Source organism: Rhinolophus ferrumequinum, chromosome 4 (genome assembly GCF_004115265.2).
Source record: "Rhinolophus ferrumequinum isolate MPI-CBG mRhiFer1 chromosome 4, mRhiFer1_v1.p, whole genome shotgun sequence".
Lineage (NCBI taxonomy): Eukaryota > Metazoa > Chordata > Mammalia > Chiroptera > Rhinolophidae > Rhinolophus > Rhinolophus ferrumequinum.
The window spans coordinates 104,938,413-104,965,044 of NC_046287.1; the positions used below are offsets into that span (position 1 = coordinate 104,938,413).

At 37.1% G+C, this 26,632-nt stretch overlaps 1 protein-coding gene across 1 annotated transcript in view; it reads right to left on the reverse strand.

The window, feature by feature from the left end:
- MICU2 (mitochondrial calcium uptake 2) overlaps positions 1-26,632 on the reverse strand; it is a 71,101-nt gene that overhangs the window by 24,852 nt on the left and 19,617 nt on the right. The window contains exons 3-4 of the mRNA XM_033104444.1: positions 1,806-1,837; positions 1,300-1,375 (exon numbers count right to left, since the gene is read on the reverse strand). Coding sequence (XP_032960335.1) covers positions 1,300-1,375; positions 1,806-1,837 — 108 coding nt within the window. The remainder of the gene's footprint in view (positions 1-1,299; positions 1,376-1,805; positions 1,838-26,632) is intronic.

The window sequence follows — 26,632 nt, forward strand, 5'->3', positions numbered from 1 at the left end:
TGTACCACCACCTTTTCTGTCATTGTTTTTATTTTGGAGCAGGTGTACCTCACTTTAGTAAAAAAGCCTATATAGTAAGTCTTCAGATTTTTTTTAAAAAATATTCAGTGTTTATGTGAAGGGAGAATAAACTGAATGCCTTTTGTCATATCTCGTACCTGAGAGAAGTGCTCTAATCTTAGCTGAAGGAACAAAGCTTTTTATCCCTTGATGGCCGCACAAAAGGGAGTAGCTCTTTTCTAATTTTCAAAGGAATATGGTGATGTGAAGAAATGGCTGAAGTGCTAGATGGAACTGGGCTTGGTGCCAAAAGAAGACCTCATTTTTCTCTTGACACAGGTCCCATCTTTCACACAAGGGCAACTTTTTGAAAAAGAAAATTTCCGAATCTTTCTTTGAAATATTGATGTAAATATAAAGCTTAGATAAGCACAAGTGTAGGATTATAAATAGTATATTTCTACAATAGCATTTTAGGCATCTGTCCTCTGAAAATGCTTTCTAAAAAACTGACACTTCAGAATATTATAGGAGAAACAATTTAATACATGTGTTACACTTAATTGTAAAATAAATGCTGTTAAATGGTAATGTTTCAAAAACCACATGTCAAATAGGGAAGTATTTTAATTAATTTATATTTTAAAATTTGTTAAAGAATCCTTAGGGGCCACTAAAAGAGAATATTAAATTCTGTTACTATGCTTCTCTGTAAATATTTTAAAATTGGAACCATTATAAAATATAACTTGCTATTGAGCGCAATTTTGAGAACGCTGTTCTCCAAAGAGAAACAACATATCTTATAATTTAGATTCAGTTCATCTTTGAGGATGGTATTATAATGAGAATTCTGTTCAGTTTTAAAAAATACATAATAATTATGACTTACAGTTTCCTTTTTTTATGATGCATGGTTGGTGACATTATTTTCTTATTTCAGGAATGTAGTACCTTTTGTTAGTTATGATATAGTAGAAATTCTGATAGTTCTTTTATGTGGATTCTTTTCTTACTTTAGCTACTCTGCCTCGTCCCTTCTCTCTAGCCTTTAATGAAAATTGATGTTTGGATAATTTATCTGTAATTGCTCAAAGAGTTTGAGAAAGCTACTTTCTACTTAATGAGGATTTTATTACGATTTAAAAAACACCTATTAAATAACATGGTGTTATAACATTCTCTATTAGATTCTCTACTGTAGATTCTCTAAGATACAGCTGCAAACCTCATCACTTAATTGCTTAATAACATTTTCGTTAAATAAAACACAGCACAAACGTAACAAATCAAAGTTACCTTTATCGCCAAGGTCTCTGAAAAAGTTCGGTCCACAACCAGCTCTTTGCACTGCTGCCAACACATTCTCCATATCCTTTAAATACACATATTAAAGTCTTTTAATTTAACTTATAAAAGTTCATTTTCTACCTTGTAAAAAAAGGAAGGAAGAAAGGAAGGAAAGAAGGAAGGAAGGAAAGAAAAAGGGAGGAAGGGAGGAAGGAAAGGAGAAAGGAAGGAAGGGAAGGAAGAGGGAAGGGGAGAAAAGGGGGAAGAAAGGAAGGAAGGAAAGAAAGAAAGAAGGAAAGAAGGAAGGGAAGGAAGAGGGAAGGGGAGGAAAGGGGAAGAAAGGAAGGAAGGAAGAAAAGAAAGCAGGAAGGAAGGAATGAAGGAAGGAAGGTGGGGAGAGGGCAGGTGAGGAAAGGGAGAAGGAAAGAGGAAAGGAAGGAAGCAAAGAAGGAAGGAAGGGAGAAAGGGAGAAAGGGAGGGAGAAAGAAACCCCCTCTGCCCCACACATGGCTTACCTTTTTTGTCAGCTTCTTGACTGATGTTTTACCTATAGCCAAGGAGAAACATTATTTAGTACCCATATTCCTTGGTAAAAACTCACCTCCATTAAAAGACAAAATAAACAACTAGTTATTAAAAAATAAAAGTTTGGCAATTTTAGCTAATACCTTTAAATGAAAGTCATGAGCCAGAGAATTCTAAGTCTAAACACAAAGACACTGTGTGTTCTTTGTAAGACCTATTTTCAGTTTCACTCACCCCATTTCAGACACATGAAATCTTTTTTTAATTGAAGTATAGTTGGCATACAGTATCCTATTAGTTTTATGGGTGTATCATAGTGATTTGGTGTTTATATACATTATGTAATGACCACCATAAGTATAGTTACCATCTGCCACCATACACAGTTATTACAATATTATTGACTGTATTTCCTGTGCTGTCCTTTACATCCCCTTGACTTATTTATTTTATACCTGGAAATTTGTTACTTCTTAGTCCCCTTCACCTATTTTGGCTGCCCCTCAACCTCTTCCCTATCTGGAAGCCACCAGTTTGTTTCTTGTATCTATGAGTCTGTTTCTGTTTTGTTTGGTCGTTTGTTCTTTAGATTCCACATATAAGTGAAATCATATGGTATTTGTCTTTCTCTGTCTGACTCATTTCTCTTAGAATAATACCCTCTTGGTCCATCCACTGACATATGAAATCTTATAACTACCTTTGACTTATCTTAAGTTGTCTGCATCATAAATTCTTGCCAAACATGATTTCTTTCTTCACATCATTATTAAAATCTGTCTTTTTGCTTTCGCTGATTAAAAAAAATACACATTCATGCTTTAGAAAGCTACCTTTTTAAACCCTGAAAAATTCTCTTAAGCTTACAGCTTCTCCAAATTTAAAAGGATAGCCAACATGACTGTCCATTCTAAAGTGATATTACTTTTAATAATTTCCTATTGGATAACAGAGATCTAAGGTGCTTTTAGGTTTCCAGCCATCTTCTCTACTGCTTACACCATTTTCCTCTCACCCACTATAACTCTAAAGCTATCACACTACTTCTTTTGTTGAGACTTACTCTATAGCCTCAGGCCTCGCACAGCTAGAATAATGCTTACCTGAGCAAGATGCATCACAAACTTCCCTTCCTCTTCTCAAACTACCTATGAAGCTCCTTAAGTACAATTACATGGTCTATGAAAATTCAGGTGACAAAGTAAAGAAATGTACACTTTTACATGTGCCTGTAGTCTGGGATGCTTAATTTGGACTACAAATCGAGTGGGGACAAATTCTATTATTTGGTCTTAATAAACTGTCAAGATTTTGTTTTTGCATTATTAATCAAAACACTAGTTGTGAATATGATTAAATAATTTTTAGAAACATCTATGACGATGTTTATAATCTTAAGTATTCCAATTTCGGATTTTTATTCATTGACACACTATTACTGTGTTTCCCCGAAAATAAGACCTAACCAGAAAATAAGCCCTAGCATAAGTTTTCAGGATGACATCCTCTGAACATAAGCCCTAATGTGTCTTTTGGAGCAAAAGTTAATATAAGACCCGGTCTTATTTTCAGGGAAAGACGGTATGTGTCAAAGAACCCTAGATTCGAATGTTAGGTGCTACCGTGTGAGGTCATCAAATACATAAAGTCACCATTTAACTGACAACTCCTAGTGTCTGTGTGGATGTGTACGTATACTATGAGGTAATACAATGCTGACGACAAATCCCAAAAGGTGTGTAACACATGTGTTACTTGTCTTTCATATTTTGTCAACTTAGAAAAAGAAACTGAGCGATGTCATCAAAATGGCGGTGTGAGGGGAGCCTCTGGAAATCTCCCTTGGAATTTACAATAAATCGAACAACTATAACTCCACAAAGGACTTCCTGCACAGCAGACAGGCAAGACGAAGAGGCTCACTACTGAATTTACCTAACTGTGGGCAAATTGCGCGAGCGGGGGAGGAGGGAAGGGAGAAGTGCGGAGACGGAACCCCGCAGGTGCAGGACGCATTCCTATCTCAATGCTCCGAGCTCGCTGCATCCTGGAACTACCGCAGCTGTGGGAAAGGGAAGAAATCGGACTGCTAGGGGTCCGTTTATGGTCCACAGGGCTGAGGGGACGGCAGAATCCAACGCTCACGGCAGAGACCTTGGAGCAAAGACTAAGGGAAGAAGGCTGAAAACGGTGGTTTAAGCCCTCACTGCCGCAGAGAACAGAAGGCTTAGGCACTTAAGACTAGCCGCCCCCTCCCAATCCTCCCAGAGCTCGCCCCGCCCCCACCTGCCTGGGGCTAGAAGCGGAACAGTAGCAGTGTCAGATCAAAAGAACAGAATATTTGCAGTTCTGAGAACTGTGGTCCGCAGCCACAGATTCACAGCCCAACTAGTTCTGGCAAAGGGGAAGAAGCTGTGGAAGCAGGATTGGCTATGGTGGTGGTCGCCGCCATTGCTCTGGGCCATCTCTCACAACTCACCCCTTCCCTGGCCCCACCTATCTGGGCAGATCCCTGCAGGAGTAAACAGAACTGCTGAAACACACGGGCTCTGAATCTGGTGCAGGAAGAGCTTTGGAACTTCAAAAGCTCTCCACATCCATGCATGGATGCAGCGCCCTATGACCTAGGCGAACTGTTAACAGAGGAGAAGCCTGCCTTTCAGGAAATCCCCCCACTGTGTGAGATGCTAGAATAGTGCAGAGAAAACATAACACTACAGTGTGAGAGAGAAAAAAATGCTGCAGTCGGAGAGAAAATAAAACACTCTACCAACACGTACTGGAAAACAAAAGAAAGACCTCTTCCTTTCAACCTGTTGCACAACCCACTCCTGTAGATGCCTAGGAAGAGAAATAATAAATCATTAACTGCCATGAATAACCAACACAACAATACAGCTCAGAAAGAAAATAAAAAGTCTCCAGAAAATGTACTTAAAGACATGGAAATAAGTGACTTAAATGACAGAGAATTCAAGATTGCAGTTCTTAAAAAACTCAATAAAATGCAAGACAAAACACACAGGCAGTTTAATGAACTCAGAAACATATTCAAAGAACAAAATAAACATTTAACCAAAGAGACTGAAATTAAAAAAACAAAAACAAACAAGTAGAATTTCTGGAGATTAAGAACTCAATAGAAGAAATGAAGAATGAAATAGCCAGCTTAGGTAGTAGAGTTGACCAGATGGAGGAAAGAACCAGTGACATTGAAGATAGAAACCTGGAAATGACACTGATGGAAGAAGAGACTTGAGACTTAAAAGAAATGAAAGTACTCTACAAGAACTTTCTGACTCCATCAGAAAGAGCAATAATGGGCATACCAGAAGGGGAAGAAGGGGAGAAGGGAACAGAGAGTATATTCAAACTGTCAGTGAGAACTTCCCAAACTTGTGGAAAGAACTGGACCCTCGAATCCAAGAAGCAAGTAGAACACCTAATTACCTCAACCCCAACAGTCCTTCTCCAAGGCACATTGTATTGAAGCTGTCAAAAATCAATGACAAAGAAAGAATCCTCAAAGCAGCCAGGGAAAAGAAGATGGTAACCTACAAAGGAAAGCCCATTAAATTATCATCAGATTTTTCAGCAGAAACTCTACAAGCCAGGAGGGAGTGGAACCAAATATTCAAACTATTGAAAGAGAGAAATTATGAGCCAAGAATAATATACCCAGCACAGATATCCTTTAGATATGAAGGAGGAATAAAGACCTTTCCAAACATAAAGAAGCTGAGGGAATTTTCTAATACACGACCTGCACTACAAGAAATACTAAAGGAGGCTATTCGACCACCATCAACAGGGACAATCTGTGGCAACCAAAACATAAAAAGGGGGAGAGTAAAGGCCTGAACTGGAATATGGGAATGGAGAAAGTAAGCGTGCTGAAGAAAATGGAATACTCTAAATATCAAACTTTCTTTTACATAAACTTAATGGTAACTGCTCAAAAAAAAAAAATCCAGAACTGAAATATATACTGTAATTAAAGAAGAAACATAGGGAAAAATCATAGAATACCACCACATAGAAATAATAGACAATAACAAAAAGGCAAAGAAACAATGGAGACACAGTCTTACCAGAAAACTAAAGATGGAATAACAGGAAATACTCACATATCAATAATCACCCTAAATGTAAATGGGCTGAACTCACCAATAAAAAGGCACAGAGTAGCAGATTGGATCAAAAAACTAAACCCAACCATATGCTGTCTCCAAGAGACACATCTCAGCTACAAGGACAAGCGTAGACTCAAAGTGAAAGGGTGGAAAAGGACACTCCAAGCAAATGGTATCCAGAGAAAATCAGGTAGCCATAATGATATCAGATGAAACAAACTTCAGGGCGAAAAAGGTAACAAGAGACAAAGATGGACATTTCAAAATGGTAAAGGGGACTATACAATAAGAAGACATAACAGTCATCAATATTTATGCCCCCAATCAGGGAGCACCGAAATATACCAAGCAACTACTAACAGAACTAAAGGGAGAAATTGACCAAAACACAATTAGACTAGGGGATCCAAATACATCATTGACTGCTATGGATAGATCATCCAAGCAGAAAATAACGAAATAGCAACCCTACATAACACATTAGATGAAATGGACATATTGGCATTTATAGAGTACTTCATCCTAAAACATCAGACTATACATTTTTTTCCAATGTACGCGGAACATTCTCAAGGATAGACCATATATTGGGACATAAAACTAGCCTCAGCATATTTAAGCAGACTGAAATCACATCAAGGATATTCTCTGATCACAAGGCTTTGAAATTGGATATGAACTACAAAAAGAAAGCAGGAAAAAACACAAATACATGGAGATTAAACAACATACTGTTAAAGAATGACCAGGTCAAAGAATAAATTAGAGGAGAGATCAAAAGATACATAGAAACAAATGAGAATGAAAATACATCCTACCAAAATTTTTGGGATGCAGCTAAAGCAGTTTTAAGAGGGAAATTTACATCATTACAGGCCTATCTCAAGAAACAAGAAAAATCCCAAATAAGTAACCTCACGTTACACCTTAAAGAACTAGAAAAAGAAGAACAAATGAAACCCAAGGTCAGCAGAAGAAAGGAAATAATAAAAATCAGAGCCGAACTAAATGAAATAGAAAACAAAAAGACAATAGAAAAACTTAATGTGACAAAGAGCTGATTCTTTGAAAAGATTAACAAAATTGACCATCCCTTTGCTAGACTCACTAAGATAAAAAGAGAGAAGACAATAATAAACAAGATCAGAAATGAAAAGGGGAAGTTATAACGGATGCCACAGAAACACAAGACATCATCTAAGAATACTATGAAGGACTATATGCCACCAAATTCAATAACCTAGAAGAAATGGACAACTTTTTAGAAACATATAGCCTTCCTATGCTGAACCATGAAGAATTGGAAAATCTAAACCAGGGGTGTCCAAACTGCGGCCCGCGGGTCAACTGCGGCCCGTAATCCATTTTTTATTGGCCCGCAGCAAATTCCAAAACTATATTTAGTTTACTTAAATAAACCAGGTGACGCAATACGTACTTCACCTCGAGTGAGTGGCCCGGCTGTTTGTGTATTTTACCGCATATGGCTGTTGGTGAAAAACGTTGAAAAAAGTTTGGACACTCCTGATCTAAATAGACCGATCACCAGTAACAAAATCGAATCAGTCATCCAAAACCTTCCCAAAAGCAAAAGTCCGGGACCAGATGGCTTCACTAGTGAATTCTGCCAAAACTTCAAAGAGGATCTAATAGCAATCCTGCTCAAACTCTTCCAAAAAATTGAAGAGACAGTATTCCCTAACTCATTTTATGAGGCCAACATTACCCTGATACCAAAACCTGGTAAGGACAACACAAAAAAAGAAAAGTACAGACCTATATCTCTGGTGAATGCAGATGCAAAAATCCTAAACAAAATTCTAGCAAATCGAACGCAACAATGCATTAAAAAGATTATTCATCACGACCAAGTGGGGTTCATCCCCGGGGCACAAGGATGGTTCAACATACGCAAATCCATCAATGTGATATACCACATAAACAAAATAAAGGACAAAAATCATATGATTATATCAGTTGATGCAGAAAAAGCGTTTGACAAGATACAACATCCATTTATGATTAAAACACTTAATAAAATAGATATAGAAGGAAAATACCTTAACATAATAAAGGCCATATATGTCAAACCCTCAGCTAATCTCATAATTTAACGGGGAAAAACTGAAGCCCTTTGCTCTATGTTCAGGAAAACAACAGGGCTGTCCCCTATCACCTCTGCTTTTCATCATAGTGTTGGAAGTCCTTGCCAGAGCAATCAGGCAAGACAAAGAAATAAAAGGCATCCAAATTGGGAATGAAGAAGTTAAATTGTCTCTCTTTGCAGATGACATGATGCTATATATAGAAAACCCTAAGGACTCCACCAAAAAGCTATTAGAAACAATCAACGAATACAGTCAAGTTGCTGGCTACAAAATCAACGTACAAAAGTCCGCTGCATTCCTATATACTAACAATAAAATCTTAGAAAAAGACATAAAATAAACAATTCCTTTTGCAATTGCAACAAAAAGAATAAAATACCTAGGAATAAACTTAACCAAGGATGTGAGAGACCTATATGCTGAAAACTATAAGACATTTTTAAAAGAAATTGAAGAAGACACAAAGAAATGGAAAGACATTCCATGCTCACGGATTGGAAGAATCAACATAGTTAAAATGGCCATATTACCCAAAGCAATATACAGATTTAATACAATCCCCATCAAAATCTCAATGGCATTTTTTAAAGAAATAGAACAAAAAATCATCAGATGTTTGGAACCACAAAAGACCCCGAATAGCCAAAGTAATCTTAAGAAAAAAGAACAACGTTGGAGGTATCACACTCCCTGACTTCAGCTTGTACTACAAGGCAACAATAATCAAAACAGCATAGTTATTGGCAGAAAAACAGACACATAGACCAATGGAATAGAATTGAGAACTCAGAAATAAAACCACATAAATATGGACAGATAATTTTTGACAAAGAAGCTAAAAACATACAATGGAGAAAAGACAGCCTCTTCAATAAATGGTGCTGGGAGAATTGGAAAGCCACATGCAAAAGAATAAAACTGGACTGCTACCTGTCAGCATGTACCAAAATTAATTCAATAATTCAAAATGGACCAAAGACTTAAGCATAAGACCTGAAACAATAAACTGCATAGAAGAAAACATGGCTACTAAACTTATGGACCTTGTGTTCAAAGAGCATTTCATGAATTTGACTCCAAACGCTAGGAAAGTAAAAGCTAAAATAAATGAATGGGACTATATGAAACTGAAAAGCTTCAGCACAGCAAAAGAAACCATTGACAAAATAAAAAGGCAACGAACTAAATGGGAGAAGATTTCTGCAAACAGTGCCTCCCATGAGAGGTTAATATCCAAAATATACAAGGAACTCATGCAACTCAACAACAAAAAAACAAACAACCCAATTGAAAAATGGGCAGAGGACCTGCAGAGACATTTCTCCAAAGAGGACATACAAATGGCAAATAGACTTATGAAAAAGTGCTCAACATCACTAATCATCAGAGAAATGCAAATAAAATCCACAATGACATATCACCTCACCCCAGTCAGAATGGCTATCATCAACAAGACAAATAGTAAGAAGCGCTGGAGAGGCTGTGGAGAAAAAGGAACCCTCATACACTGTTGGTAGGAATACAGACTGGTGCAGCCGCTATGGAAGGCAGTGTGGAGGTTCCTCAAAAAATTATGAATAGAATTACCATATGACCCAGCAATCCCTCTCCTGGGTATCTACCCAAAAAATCTGAAAACATTTATACATAAAAACACGTGTGCTCCAATGTTCATTGTAGCTTTGTTTACGGTGGCCAAGACATGGAAACAACCAAAATGCCCTTCGATAGATGAATGGATAAAGAAGTTGTGGTACATATATACAATGGAATACTATTCGGCAGTAAGAAAAGATGAAATACGACCATTTGTGGCAACATGGATGGATCTTGAGAGTATAATGCTAAGCGAAATAAGTCAGACAGAAAAAGCAGAGAACCGTATGATTTCACTGATATGTGGTATATAAACCAAAAACAACAAAAGAACAAGACAAACAAATGAGAAACAAAAACTCAGAGACACAGACAATAGTTTAGTGGTTACCAGAGGGTAAGGGGGGAGAGGGTGGTAGATGAGGGTAAGGGGATCAAATATATGGTGATGGAAGGAGAACTGACTCCGGGGGGTGAACGCACAATGTGATTTTTAGATGATGTAATACAGAATTGTACACCTGAAATCTATGTAACTTTACTAACAATTGTCACCCCAATAAACTTTAATTAAAAAAAAATAATAAAAGAAAAAGAAAAAGAAACTGATCATGATAAACATGCCTTATTCTGCTTTTCTTAAAGTGGTGTCACAAATTATTCATTACCATATGCACTTTCATTTGTAAACAATTAAGGTTAATTCCACAGTTTTTTAGGGATTAGTCCTTGCTCCCAACTAATATCTGGTATCTTGAAGGTGACATCTTGAGGTGGCAGTATAGATGGTTTCTAAGAAATGAGATTATTTCTAAGTGATAGCTCGATTCCTTTCTGGGATTTTAGAAATCTTTGTGTTTAAAATAAATCCTTCTACTTGAAACTGAAGTGAGGAAAGAAGTTGAATTGTGCTTCCTGGAGCTGGAGTCTCGATGCCAAATAGCTGAGCCAGTACAATTCAACACTATGTGAGTGAAACACAACAATAAAGGCACGAGTGAACTGAATTAACAGAACACCAGAAGCACACCTCAGAATCAACTGTCCAGCACTACTGAGGCAGATTCCATGTCTGTCTTACCTTTATGTAGCCCAGTGCTTAGCATGGAAATATTTGTGGAATTAATAATTGAATAAAAAGTTAGAAAGTTTTCCAGATGTCTTCTTACTCAGCTCTGCCTTTCAGTGGTTAATAAATTATTTTCTCCACTTTACAAATAAAACAGATAAGGCCCAGTGACGGGCGAGAGGAGTGAGGTCACGATGTGGACACTGGAGGGTTTCAATCTCATACAGATTTTTCAAAAACAGGTGGTGGACACCTTGGAACGTGCGGTCTACTTTCAACACCTCGTAAAACTTCATGGAACTGCATAGTTGAGCACGATCTGATCACAGAGGCAGTTCTGCTGCGTTTGGTTGTAATTCAGATAACACTGGTTATTTCATGTTGATTACCAGTTCTGTGTGGTACTGGCATATATATTCGATTATCAGAAATGGAGAAACTATGTACTTAATGAGCTTCTCTTGTTAAAAAAAAAAACCCAAAATGAAATCAATAATTAGAAAATGAGAAAGAAATAATCTCTGCTTATTAAAAGTTTGGGGGCCACTGTCTTACATATAATTCACTTTTAGATGAAAAAAAAAAAAAGGTAAGGCAGAGTTACCAGGCGTGGACACCTCTCTCTCACTTCCTCTTTCTTCCAGGTTAAACTTGTCCACAAGTAAGAGAAGGGTGAGCAGGGGGTTGTCTCGCCCAGGCGTGCCCACTCTCACTGCCGTTTGCTCTCAGCTGTAGCAGGAGAGACCAGGGCACCAACAGAGGCCCAGGGTCCGAGCTGCTGTATCAGGAGCAGGAACACAGGACAGAGTAAACACCGTTTTCTATTTAAGGATGAAACCCATCTGTAAACAGTCTAATTTTTCCTTCAGCTTTTTCTAATTTGGGGGTCTGTTTCTTTTGGGGCAGAGGGAGGAGAGGACTCCTGCTTCTCTTTTCTTGGCTATTTCTATTTTCACACACATTCCGAAGTTCAGTCCTACTTTCATAGCTATTTCATGTGCGTCCGTGTATTCATATATGGAAATAACAGAATGGGGGAAACAGCAGAGAAGCAGATCCAGAATAGAGCTGTGAGGTTTGTTGTACAACATGAAAGACCGGGAAACACACTGGCTGTTCTCGGCAGGTGCGTGCAGCTCTCCCAGAACTAGGTTGGGGTTCTGGCTCAGGGAGCAGGATATTTCTAAAGGTCTCCACCCATTCTAGAGTCCACCATGTGCTTTTTACTGTTTACAGAGAATTTCTTAAGTGAAAACCTGGAACAAGCACATCTAGTTATAGGCAAATAGCCATTTTAATATTTCAATATGCAAAACTACATTAATACATGTTAAGTGTCGTTACAGTTCAAATAAATCTTTGCCTTTAGCCAAAGCAAAAGTATTTGATAATCACAACTATAAAAGCCTTACTAATGGTGTCTGATTCAATTTAATTGTGCTGGAGGTAAACGGACTGATACATAAAAATTAAGACAACAGAGACAGTTCCATCATTTCATATCTTGTATAAATACGTGGAACAACTTGGCATCAATATTAGGATTAGGAGAAGATGGGGCTGATCACTCCAATATTTGCTCGAATTCAGTCACAGCTATTATGGAGACAACACACATTAGCAAAGCGACTAAACTAACACCACCAATATCACTAATAAAAGTGGTTACCGCAGAAAGAAGAGGACGACAAATTCAATGGTGTTATTTCCTTCAACAAAGCATATGGCTTGTTTATTTTTTCTGGAATATTTAAATGGTGAGAATGAGAGATACCATCTGGTTAGCATTTCTTCTAGAAGGAGACAAAAAGCCCCTCAACTGACTAAAACGCCTTGTCAGCTTTCCTAAGTAGGATCTGGAGATACATTTAAATTGTTTTTTAAAAGTAAAAAAAAGAAATGTGACCTTTTTTGCAACCTCAAGCACTGTGAAATAGAAAGAACATTATATACAACAACCTATTTCATTAGTTTGAAAAATAAATATAAAGGGGTAAGTACAGCAGCGAAGAAACTAAATAATGAGGACAGGTGAAGATAAGAGAAAGCTATCCAAATAAGAGATGCTTAAATCAAGACCTGAAGAATTACCCCTCTTAACTCTCCGTATCACCCCTTTATTCATGGTTTTGCTTTCCGCAGTTTCATTTACCTGTGGTCAGTCATGGTCTGAAAATATTAAATGGAAAATTCCAGAAATAAACACTTCCTGAATTTTAAATTGTGCGCTGTTCTGAGTTAGTGTGATAGAATGTCTAGCCATCCCACTCTGTCCGGGACGTGAATCCTCCCTTTGTCCAGCGTCTCCACGTGGTACCTGCTCTCCACCCAGTAGTTACATAGTAGCCGTCACAGTTCACGGATCTATTGTCCCCATACCACGGTGCTTGTGTTCAAGTCACCCTTATTCTACTCAGTAATGGTCCCAAAGTGCAAAAGTAGTTTCAACTTTATCACAGGTATGTATTTGCAGAGGAAAACAGTATGTACAGGGTTTGTTGCTAACCAGTTTCAGGCATCCACTCGGTGTCTTGGAATGTGTCCCCTGTGGGTAAGGGGTGGATGACTCTGGAATGAATGAGGTCAGAAGAGCGGGGTTAGCAGCCTTCTTGGAATAGCATGTGAATCAGTTCTGAGACAGGGAGGGTTGGAACACTCTACGAACCGAGAGGCACCCGTCAGCCGTCAGTCTCTTTTCTCAAGGTGAGAAGGAAGGAGAGGCTGAGTGTCTGTGCGAGCAGTTTTGGTGGCAGGAACCTGAGGTAATTACTATCCAGTGACTTCGATTTTCTCTCCGAGCAGGTAATCTGGTAATTGGCTAGAGCACATAGGACAAAGTGGAAGGCTGGGGCTTGTGTCGCAAGTGGCTGATATAAAGAAATACAAATGACTTTTGTACAAAGATGCTGTAACTGTGACCCTGCTAACTCACTTATTACTTCTAGTAATTTGACTGTTTGTAGACACTCTGGGATTTTCTATGGAGATAATCGTGCCTCATCTGCAGGCCCATGTTCTTTTCTGGCCTTTCTGTGCTGCCTAGGCTTCTAGGACAGGCTGAACCAAGTGCTGGGAGCGGACAGCCCCGTAGCCCCTGACCTACAGGCAAAGCTTTCCATCTCTCACTACTAACAATGGGATCAACAACTGGTCTTATGTCCATGTGGCATTTAGGACCTAGCTGCAACAGTGCCATACTGTCACCTCCATGCATGCTCTCTGAGTTGAAGCAGGCACAAAGGTTCAAGGCGAGGGGACACAGACTCCAGCTCTTGATGGGGAGTAGCCAAGTTCAGGCCGAGCACGTGGTACAGCCATTTTTGGAGTTACACCCTGCTGCAGAGGCTTCACCGATCCACCCTTCATGTGGACCGTTCTTCCCTCTGTACTCGTTCTTCTCAGAGCATCTAGTCCTGATTATTCCAGCCCTCACTGACCTCTCTGCTGACACTTTACCACAAAGACAGTCTGTTACCCAGACTCATACTAGACTGTGAGTTCTGTTAACACAGAACTGTTAACACAGAATGTCTGTTCTCCTCACCACAGTATCTCCAAGGCTTAACACAGTGCCTGTTACACAACAAATCTCAGTCCAGGTACGGCATACAACTCATCACCCAGCTACATCATTTGTACTGACTGGCGTGCTTACTTACTTATTAATCTATTGCATAAATGTTTGTGCCAGGCAGACAGACAGCGTCAAAGAAGAGCCCTAACGCTGCTGTTCACTAGCAGAGGGGCGCGTGGGCCAGGCGGGGGGTGGGGGTGGGGGGGGGACACGCTGGGGGCAGCACCTGTCACACACTTGGTTCTGCCTCTGGTCATTGTCAGAAATGTGCCAAGACAGGTAGGCACGGGGTCTGGCGGTCGGGTGAGAGGTCTGGTCTGGAGGCAGACACATAGGACAGTGCTCAGGAGACAGCTACCGCGCTGACTGGCTAAGCTCCCCGCAGGAGAAGGGAAAGGAGGAGAAGGCTGCTTGAGACCTAGCCTCGCTGGCAGCTTCGAAGGCAGGCGTTCGCTCTGCATCTGCCGGCAGACCAGACTGAGGACGATCTCATTCACTGCCAGAGTACTTACCGTGCTGTAAGGCGCCCATTCAATTTCATACGTGACTGACCTGAGCTGCTCCACATACATGGTTACTACACCTATCTGCAAACGCCCATCAAAACCAGGCCCTGCGATCAGGAATCACAGCTTGGTACTCTGGTAGCGGCCTCCACTCAGGAACGGTTGTGGAACAAGTCTGGGAACAAAAATCAAGGCTCCACTGGGAGAGAGCAGAGACTGGGGCTGTGCTGTGCCTTTCGGCACCGCCGCCTCACTCTTCTAGGCTAACATTCTGCTAACATTTATGACGCAGGCCGGAACCGGTGAGGGCCTGTGGGAGGAGCTCTCGCACCGGGCCACAGAGGGCCCTACTGGAATGACCAGGTCCCAGCAGGTTCTGTGGGGGTGACCGCTCCGCTCTGGCCCCTGCAAGGCACCTCCTCCTCCTCCTCCTCCATCCGTGATGGGGTCGGGTCCTGCGCTCATCTTGTCTGCATGCACCACACTTCTCTTCCCAGATAAATCCTCTGTGATGATGGGATACCCACCGGAATTCCCCGAAAATAAGACCTAGCCGGACAATCAGCTCTAATTCATCATTTGGAGCAAAAATTAATATTACTATAAGACTGGGTCTTATGTAATATAATAATAAAAATAATATAATATAATACCAGGTCTTATATAACAAACAGCTCTAATTCATCTTTTGAAGCAAAAATTAATATAAGACCTGGTCTTATTTTACTATAATATTATAATACAATATAATATAATACCAGGTCTTATATAAGACCGGGTCTTATATAAGACCCGGTCTAATATAATACAATATAGTAATATAATAATACAATACAATACAATACCGGGTCTTATATTAATTTTTGCTCTAAAAGACGCATTAGAGCTGATTGTCCAGCTAGGTCTTATTTTTGGGGAAACACGGTAGTTGAATTTCATGGTCGACAGCATTTTTGATGCCACATTGCAAAACCGTACAAATAACTTTTAAAAAATGCACAGTAAACAGTTTTTCCAGTTTCCTATTACAGCAATCATAAAAATACACCAGAAGTCATATGTATATGAATATTAGAAAAAAGAATCTAAGTCTTTTTTTCCTCATATTGGCAAGTTGAATCATTTTAGTATTACAATTAAATGGTTTTAATTTACCTCATTTTACTTTTTATTTTTTGTATAGAAATCCCATAAAGTAGGCTTAGAACTGAAGGAAGGCTTGGAACTGAAGGAATTCCAAAGAATCTCAAATTTAGAATGATTTTACAGAGGCTGTGAGAAGAGTAAGAATGTGTTTGCGCTTGGATTGTGAAAATCCAAAGGATATTTTAAAATGTTCATTCTATTATATTACAGCTTTGTCTATAACTCATCCGTTCTTTTTAATGATTCCTTTTTATATCACTCAGAGAGCAAGATGATTATAAGCAGAAGAATGTCCACATAATATAGGAAAATAAGGAGAGAGAGAAATCATCTTTCCTGACCTCCCACCCCTCAAGAGGAATGATCTGTCATTAAGAATAAAAAACATGACTTTTGGGCTTTGGACCTCTTGTCACACTGGAAAATGCATACTTCTCAGGTGGGAGTAGGTTGGTGACAAGCCAGGGGACATTTAAGTCTTGCTGTTTGACAACTAAGGGAATCCATTAAGCTCCATCTTAGGTATGTGCGTGCATGTGTGTGTTTACAAGAAAGTCTAGAAAACAGAAAATGTGTGTGGAGACTGGAAAACTCAACATATCTGTGCAGTGTTCAAATGCTGTGAGAGCAGATCACTCATGGCACTGATTTTCTGATTAACTGAAAGCATGGGAATGAGACTTCTTAGTGAGTCCTCGGAAACCAAATATATTAGGTTGGTGCAAAAATAATTGTGGTTTTTGCAATTGTTTTTAACCTTTTACACCGCAATTACTTTTGCACCAACCTAATATTACCTCCCTGTATTTTTAAAACTTTCAATTGTATAAAAACAAGTTGGCTTACAAATCAGCTCACCTTTTTGTTAGAATGGCACTGCATGAATGTTTTGGTTTGCATACGTGCTTAGAGCCATAGGGAGTTCTCTAATATTAGAAAAGAACATAGAATCATGTTTTTATTTTTTAGAGTCTCATTTATTTTTTCCTAAAATATAATAATTTTAATATTTTCAGTTGGGAACAAGAATTGGTATTTTTTCATATATGTATCTTTTATAGCTTTATTGCAATGTATTTCATATACGTAAAATTCATCCATTTAAATTGTATACTCCAGTGGTTTTTAGTATATTCACAAAGGTGTACAACCATCACCAAAAAATGCAAATCAAAACTACAAGGTAACTACACCCACTCGGATGACTGTAATTAAAAAAGAAAGAAAATTGAAAAATAATGAGTTTTTGGGAGGATGTAGAGAGGCTGGAACACCCTCATTCATCGCTGGTGGGAATGTAAACAACATTTAAGAACTGAAGAAGTAATTCATGCTATAATATGATGAACCCTGAAGACATTATTCTAAGTGAAAGAGGCCAGACACAGAAGGACAAATATTATGGGATTCCACTCACACTAGGTACCTAGAGTAGGAGGAAACTCAGAGAGACAGACAGTAGGTTGGTGGTAGCAGGGGTAGGAGGATGAGAGTGACCACTAATGGGGACATAGTTTCTTTTTGGCACGATGACACGTTCTGGAGTTAGACAGTGGTGGTGGTTGCACAACCTTGTGAATATACTAAACACCACATTTTAAAATGATGAATTTTGTGGTATGTGAATTATATTTCAATTTTAAACAAGTTTTGGCTAGGAGCAATTCAGTTAATTAATAATACAATTAATAACAGCTAAGATTTACTGAGCACATGCTATGTGCTCATGCACTGTTCTAAGGTCTTTATAGAAATTATCCAATCTGCAAAATGACCTTATGCGATAGGTACTCTTCTCATCTCCACCTTCTGGATGAAATAGATTTACAGAAGAGATTATGTGTTCTGGATTATTCAGCCAGTAAAAGGAGGCAGTCTAAAGTCAATGCTTGTATCTTTGTTGTAGTACACAAAAAAGGATCTAAATTTTAAAAGTTCAGAGATGCCACTGGAGAGGAAATTCTAATAGCAGAAGGAAATTTGGTGGGTTCTGTGCTAGTTTTGAGTTCATAAGAGAGATTTAAAAGGGTGTTCAAATGAGATGTCTCAAAATTGAACCTGAATGCTGCCTGGCCCTTCCCCTCATTCTAGAAAGTCATTGTAAAGTACAACTTCTTTTAATTAATTTAATGGTAGTAAGAAAGAAATTGAAGATAGAGATTTCTCCTTAAATGTAGTAAAACAAGACAGTATTTATTATTAAAAAATCAATGATAAATTTTGCAGTCAAGGAAAAAGTAGAAAACAGTGCATCTATCAGGCAATTTGGCAATATACTTCAACAGTCTTAAAGAATGTGTATTTTATGATAATATTTCTAGAAAAGTAGTCTATAAAATAATCAGTCATTCAAAGATTTATGAAAAAGTACATTCCTATAGCATCGCTCATAATAATTAAAAGTTATAGACAACTTAAATGTTCTAACAATTAAATTATGGTATATAAATGACAGTCTTGTGTCATCATAAAAATATTTTAGAAAAATATTTATTGAGAAAGAAAACTGCTCCCATGCATTCAATAGAAAAAGTTAGGTTATAAAACAGTATATAATATATAAGGCATGATCTCAAATGTGTAAAAAGAAGTCTGTTTTAGTGCTGCTTACTCTGGATGGTGGTGAGAGAGTTAAGTTACCTTCTTACATTTTCTGCTCTATACTTTGTAATGTTTCAGTTTTTAAAATAAACAAGTTTTTATAACAAAAATGTGTTATTTCTTAATTTAAAATATTTAGCTGCTAATGTTTATCTGATGAGACCTTAACGTGGATTTTGTGGATTAAAGGCTTTAATCTTTTAATTTTAGTCTTTTAATTGGGAATATTAATTGTAACCAGTAGTTGCCGCAGGCTTTCCCACATTCTCTAACATAACCATCCTGACAGCACTCACAGGTGGACACGACTACTTTACAGATCTGGAAACAGGCAGGAGGGGTTTGGTAGGTTACCTGAGGTCCCAACAGGGCTTTTGCGGTGAAGAACGGATTCCAACAGGCCACCCTTTACCTTGGTCGCAATGACACAACACATTGCATGGCACCTTTACATATATTGCTTAAATACTTCTCAAACTTGTCTGATCAAAACAATCACCGGGGCGGGGTGCTTGTTAAAAATACAGAAATATAAGAGAGGGAGGTAGAGTGAAAGGGTGTCCATGATGGACTCCATGGCCCAAGTTCAATCAAGTCATGGGGGAGGGAGGGGAGAACTTGAGCGTTTTAACTCCTGCCTAGGTGAGTTATCAACCATGCAAGTTTGGGAAATTCTGTATCACAATTGATTAGAAAGAATGAAATGGGGTGGGGGGTGGGAGATGAGGGTAAAAGGGATCAAATATATGGTGATGGAAGGAGAACTGACTCTGAGTGGTGAACACACAATGGGATTTATAGATGATGTAATACAGAATTTCTCTCTCTCTCTCTCTCTCTCTCTCTCTCTGAAATCTATGTAATTTTACTAACAATTATCAACCCCAATAAAAAAAAGTGAAATGATACTCAATATTACAGAGCAGGAAACAATGAGAGAGATTAGGAAACGAGTCCCACAGTGGCACAGATAAGAACTATATATTGTAACTGCAGCAATTTAAAAATTTTAAATTCACTTGTGTAATTTCAAAACTCTTGAGATAAATCCACAAAGACAGGCTCATACTAGCAACTTTGGCACATGCACCATCACAAATTCTATGGCCATCAAATTATAACCCTTTTAGGAGTTTTCAGAGGAAACTGTTAAAATGTCCATGGGTTAATCTTATTTTGGCTTATTTATTTACTTCTTTGCAACAAAATCTATATTGTAAGTATAAGTAGGGCATGCAGGGCAGGCAAGGACAGTCAGGACCGGCATGGGGCTGAATTCCTGTGGAATCTCTACTGGATATTCCTCTCTTCCATCTCTTCTGACACACAGTTTTGCTTACTCTTGGCTCTTAAGACGTTAACAAATAGAGGGTTAAGCTGTGACAGCACTCTTAAGGGGATTTATATTCTCCTGGAAGTGGGGAAAAAGCTTTGAAGGAATTGAGCAAAAACCATAGTCTCACAAGTGGGGGAATGGACACTTCCAGAGGTAAGGGCAACACTGAAGGAGAACGAGCAGCCAGCCCCCAGCTGGGAGCGGCTGGGGAGAGGGCTTAAGTTGCCTCATCAGTTACTGTTAATATTAGTAAAACGCATTGTTTGCAAAACATCCAGAGAGATAAATACCAGGTAAAATTGAGTTTGGATCTAATGAGTCTCAGATTCTTTTGTTTCTTTCTGTTATACATGGAGAGCATGGGTCACTGGGCTGGCTCTGTTTTCCTTGTTTTGCTGTTCATCATGATACGTAGGAATGCAACCAAGATTATTCTTCTTATCCATGATGAAAACTGGAGGTTTTTCTTATGCATAAAGGATGCATTATTTGGCCTGCAAAATTACTGAATTCTTGATTTAGCTAAATGCCTTCTGATAGAGTTTAATTGCATTCCACTGAATAATAAAAGTGGAAACATTACAAGAAACTGATTTGGTTAAATCAAGGGTTGTATAAAAACAACAAGAGTGAAACAAAGAAAAAAACCACATAAACTTTGAACTTGATGAGAACAGCTTGGGCCTGTGGCTACAATAGGGTAGAGTAAAGCAAATACTGGAGCCAATTGAAAGAATATAAACGAGGAGGAAATGCTTTGATGACACTAAGCACGAGAGTAAATAGCTGAGATGTTCAATGAGGAAGAAATTACAAACGCTCATTGAGAGAAAGTCAAAGGAGTGAACCACTGAGCTGGGTGAAGAGAAAAGAGACATTAATACATATTAGTTACAAGTATATGATATGTTAATATTTTGAGGATGCTTATCAAGCTTTTACAACCTCCACTTGAAACCCTTATATGAAAAAATGAGCATAAGTTACACTATAGGATGCAGCATAGACATTTCTGATAACCAAGAACTGTTTGGCTATAAAATATTTCTAAAGAATTCTTTCATTATTCTTTTTTTTCTTTCACACTATCATCCTCTCTGTTTTGTACCTTTTAGAACGAGAATTTCTAGGAAAATCCGTACCTGCTGTTTTCATGGCCTCCTGATTCTCTCTCTTCCTGCCCACCACTCCCTTGAAATTGACCTACGAAAGGTCCTAGTGAACAATGCTAGTGATCAAATCCATTAGTCTCTTCTTGGTTATCATCCCCCTGGACCTTTCTGGAACACCCACGCTGCTGACTCCATGACACTACATTCTCCCCTCGGTCAATGGTCTTGTTTAAAAAAATCTCTGCGAGTGGCTCTTCTTGTTTCACTGACCTTTCAAATGTAGAGTTCTTTAAGAAGTGTTTTTAACTTTTTCTTTTTTATACAAACAATAAACACTTGATGCAAATGAATTAGAAAATTACAAGAACAAAAAGAAAATATAAAAACTGATAATTCCAAAAGCAAGAATGAACTATTAGCAACTTGGTGAATATCCTTTAAACTGTATTTTATGTATAAACATATATACATAAGAAAAAAATGGGTTCTTATTTTTCATACACTTTTTAAAAAACCTGTCTAATTGACAGAATTGAATGAAAAAGACAGTTCTACCATAATAGTTAGAGACTTCAGTACTCGACTTTCAACAATGAATAGAACAGACACTAAGGTCAATAAGGAATGCGAACAACACTATAAACCAATTAGACCTAACAGACATACAGAACTTTTTACCTAAGAATATCAGGATATACATTCTTCTCAAGTGGACGTGAAACATTCCAGGACAGACCATATCATAACTCAAAAAACAAATCTTAATACATTTAAATACTGAAATCATACAAAGTATTTTTTCTGATAACAGTGGGATGAAACTAGAAATGAGGAAGAGAGCAAAAACTGGAAAATTCACAAGTATATGGAAATTAATCAACACACTCTTAAATAACCAATGGGTCAAAGAAGAAATTACAAGGGAAATTAGAAAATACCTTGAGAAGAATGAAAACAAAATCACAACATACTAAAACTTTTGGGACACAGTAAAAGCACTGCTAATTGGGAAATTTATTGCTGTAAATGTGTACATTAAAAAGGAAGATCTCAAATCAATAGCCTAATTGTATACATTAAGGAGCCAGAAAAAGAAGAGCAAACTAAACTGAAAGCTAACATAGGGAGGAAATAATAAAGATTAGAGTGGAGATAAAACAGAACAGATTAACAATAGAGAAAAATGAATGAAACCAAAAGTTGATTCTTTGTAAAGATCAACAAAGTTGATAAACCTTGAGTTAATTTGACTATAAAAAAAGAGAGACGCCTTAAGTTGAATTACTAAAATAAGAAATGAAAATGGGGACATTATCACAGATTTTACAGAAATAAGAAGAATTCTAAGAGAATGACTGTATGTCAACAAATTGGATAACTTATGAAATGGACAAATAAGTAGAAATAAACAAACTAGCAAAATGAACTCAAGAAGAAATAGAAAATGTGAATATACCGAAACAAATATGGAGACTGAGTCTATAATTAAAAAAACTTCCCAACAAAGAAAAGCCCAGGACTAGATGGCCTCACTAGTCAATTCTACCTGACATTTAAGGAATCTCAAACTCTTCCAAAAATGGAAGGAGAAACATGTCTGAACTCATCCTAAGAGACTAGCACTACCCTGAAACCCAAACCAGACAAAGATATTACAGGAGAAGAAAACTGTAGGCCAACATCCCCAACTAATATTGGTATAAAACTTCTCAACAAAATTCTAGCAAACAGAATTCGACAGCACATGAGAAGGATTGTACACTAGAATCAAATGGGACTCATCTCTGGAATGCAAGGTTGGCTCAAAATCTGATAATCAATCAATGGCATTAATAGAACAAAGGAAAGAACCCAAACAATCAATTCAATGGAGGCAGAAGAAACATCTGATGAAATCCGACACCCTTCCATGATAAAAAAAAAACACTCAATAAACTCGGAAAAGAAGGGAGCTTCCTTAACGTTGTAAAGGGCATAGCTGTAAAACGAGAGCTCACATCATACTCAATGGTGAAGACTGAAAGCTTCAGCAGTAAAATTAGGAAAAGGATGCCCACATTCTTCACTTCTATTCAAGATGTGACTAGAAGTTCTAGCCACAGCAATTAGGCAAGGAAAAAAAACTAAAAGGCATTCAAATACAAAAGGAACAAGCACAATTATTTCTATTTGTAGAAGACATAATCTTATATGTAGAAAATCCTAAAAGAAATTCACAAAAAACTGTTAGAGCTAATAAACAAATTTATCAAAGTTACAGGATACAAAATCAACATACAAAAATCAGTTGTATTTCTATACACTAGCAATGAATAATCTCAAAAGGAAATTAAGAAAACAATTTCATTTGAAACAGCATCAAAAATAAAATACTTATGAATAAATTTAACCAAGGAGGTGCATAACTTGTATACTAAAAACTACAAAACTTGCTGAAAGAAATTAAAGATTTAAATAAATGGAAAGACATCTTGGATTATTGGACTGGAAGATTTAATATTGTTAAGACAATAATACTTGACCAAAAGCAATCTATGGATTCAGTGCAATCCCTATCACAATTTCACTGGTGTTTCTGACAGAAATAGAAAAACATAGCTTGAAATCTACATGAAATTTCAAGAGACCCTGAATAGCCAAAAGAATCTTAAAAAAGAAGAACAAAGATGGAGGTCTCCCATTTCTTGATTTCAAAACTTAATACAAAGCTACAGTAATCAAGACTGTGACACTGGCAAAGGACACACCTACAGATCAACAGAACAGAATTGAGAGCCCAGCAATAAACACATTTATGCTCAATAGAACTTTGGCAAGAATGCCAACACAATTCAATGGGGAACAAACGGTGCAGGGACAATTCTTTTGTTACATGCAAAATAATGAAGTTGCACCCTTTTATCTTATACCATTTACATAAATCAACTCAAAATGGATCAAAGACCTAAAATCAACATCTAAAACTATAAAACTCTTAGAAGAAAAGAGGGGGCAAAACTTCAGGATCTTGGATTTGGCAATGGTTTCTCAACTATGACACTGAAAATACAAGCAACAAAAGTAAAACAGAAATTTGAGTTCAAAATTAAAAACTTCTGTGTACTAAAGGATGCTAGAAAAGACAATCCATAAAATAAGAGAAAAATACTATTTGCCCATTTCATCTAAGTTATCTAATTTACTGGCATACAATTGTTCACTGTATTCCTTTATAATCCTTTTGACTTCTGTTAAGTTCAGTAGTGATGCCCCTCTTTAATTTCTTTTTCTAATAACTTGAATGTTCTCTTGTTTTTTTCCCTTGGTCAATTTTGCTGACATTTTTTCAGTTTTTGATATTTCTTTTCAAAGAACCAGCGTTTGGTTTCATTGACTTTTTTTCCTACTATTTTGCTAGTCTCTATTTTCTTTATCTCTAATCTTTATTATTTCCTTCTCTTTGCTTTAGTTTAGTTTAGTTTAGTTTAGTTCTCTTTTGCTTTGGTTTAGTTTGCTCTTCTTTTCCCAGTGCCTTAAGATGAGAGATTAGGTTATTGTTTTGAGACCATTCTCTATCAATATAGGCATTTATGGCTGTGAATTGCCCTCTAAACACTCTTTAGCTGCATCCTGCAAGTTTTTATGTATTGTGTCTTCATTTTGATTCACCTCAAAATATTTTCTGATGATACGTTTAATTTCTCCTTTTAACCTTTGCTTACTTAGGAGTGGGTTGTTTAATTTCTATATTAAATTTAATGAAGTTTGTTTAATGGCCTAACATATGATCTATCCCGGAGATAGTCCCCTGTGCACTTGAGAAGAATGTGTATTCTGTTGTTGTATGGAGTGCTCTACAGCTGTCTGTTAGGTCTATGTAGTTCGTTGATAGCATTCTTAAGTCTTCTATTTCCTTTCTGGCCTTCTGCCTAGCTTTTCTATCCATTATTAAAAGTGGATATTTCATTACTTAAGTCTCCAATAGGTTATTGTTGAATTACCTATTTCTCTCTTCATTTCTATTGGTCCTCTGAATTTATATATATATATATATCACACAGGGGGTGCCAAAAAATGAATACACATGACTTGTATTCATCTTTTGTTATCGTTATATATTATTACAATTTTAATACTGTTCTTTCCTTTCTGAAAATGTGTATACATTTTTTTGGCACCCTCTGTATATTTTATATATATATATATATATATATATATATATATATATATATTTTATAGCTTGCTGATGGAGTGATCCTTTTCTCATTATAAAATGTCCCTATTAATCACTAGTAACATTTTTTTTTTTTTTGGTTTTCAAGTCTATTGTATACTTTTTGATAATACTATAGCCACTCCAGCTTTCTTGTGGTTGCTGTTTGTATATCTTTTTCCATCTTTTTACTTCCTATTTGTAACTTTGCATTCAAACTGTATCTCCTGTTAACAGCATATAAGGTGGATCTTGTTTTTTCATTTAGTGTCACAATTTCTGCCTCTTAATTGGATTGATAGATGCATTCATATTTGAAGGTGGCATTGATGTTGCTGGGTTCATGTCTGGTATTTTAGTATTTGGTTTTCATGTGACTCATGCCTTTTTTGTTTCCCTATTCCTCCTTAATTGCTTTGTTTACATTAAGTAATGTTTGCTAATGAGACATTTAAATTTAACGATCTTTTTAAAATTTTATAAATTTCAAAAGTTATTTCTTTAGTGGTTTCTCTAGGGCTTTCCATATACATTTTGACTTACCAGAAATAGCTTCAGATTTATACTCAATTTCAGTGAGATATGGAAATGTTACTCCTATGTCATTCTATTTCCTTTCTTCCTTTTTATGGCATTATTGTTATACATGTTATCCCATTAATGTTACAAAACCCAAAATACATTGTTATAAGTAATTTCTTTACCACAGTACAATTTTTCTCATATCTACCTCCTTTGTGCTATTATTGGGCAAATGTATTACATTTCTATATGCTGTGGGCCCAATAATATACATATCATTATATGTGTGATATACATATAACATACATGTATGCATAACATACAGGAGATACAGTTTGGATGCAAAGATACAAGTAGAAAGTAAAAATATACATAAATGTACAATAACATACATATGTAAGTATGGACAATATGCATTTTACTTTATACAATTATTTTTAAAGTCAGTTGAAAGGAGAAAATATACTCGTATGCATTTATATAATTTTTTAAGGTTACATTAATTACCTTTACCAGTGTTCTTTGTTTGTGTGGATTCAAATTATTGTCTGGAGTCACTTTGTTTTCCCTGAAAAGCTTCCTTTTGTATTTCTTCTAAGACAGATCTACTAGCAACAAAGTATCTTAGCTTTTGTTTTTCTGGAAAAGTCTTTCTTTCTTTCATTTTTGAAAGACAGGTTTGCTGGATACAGGATTTTTTGCGACAGTCTTTCTCTTTGAGCAATTTAAGTATTGCCTTCTAGGCTCCACTGTTTCAGCTGAGTAAGCCACTACCTTATGTGGGTCCCTAGTAAGTGACAAGTCATTTCTTTCTTTTGGCTGCTTTCAAGAGTTTCCTCTTTGACTTTCACTGTTTTTACTAGGATGTGTCTGTTAGTGGATTTCTTTATGTTTATCCTACTTGGAGTTTGTTGATCTTCCT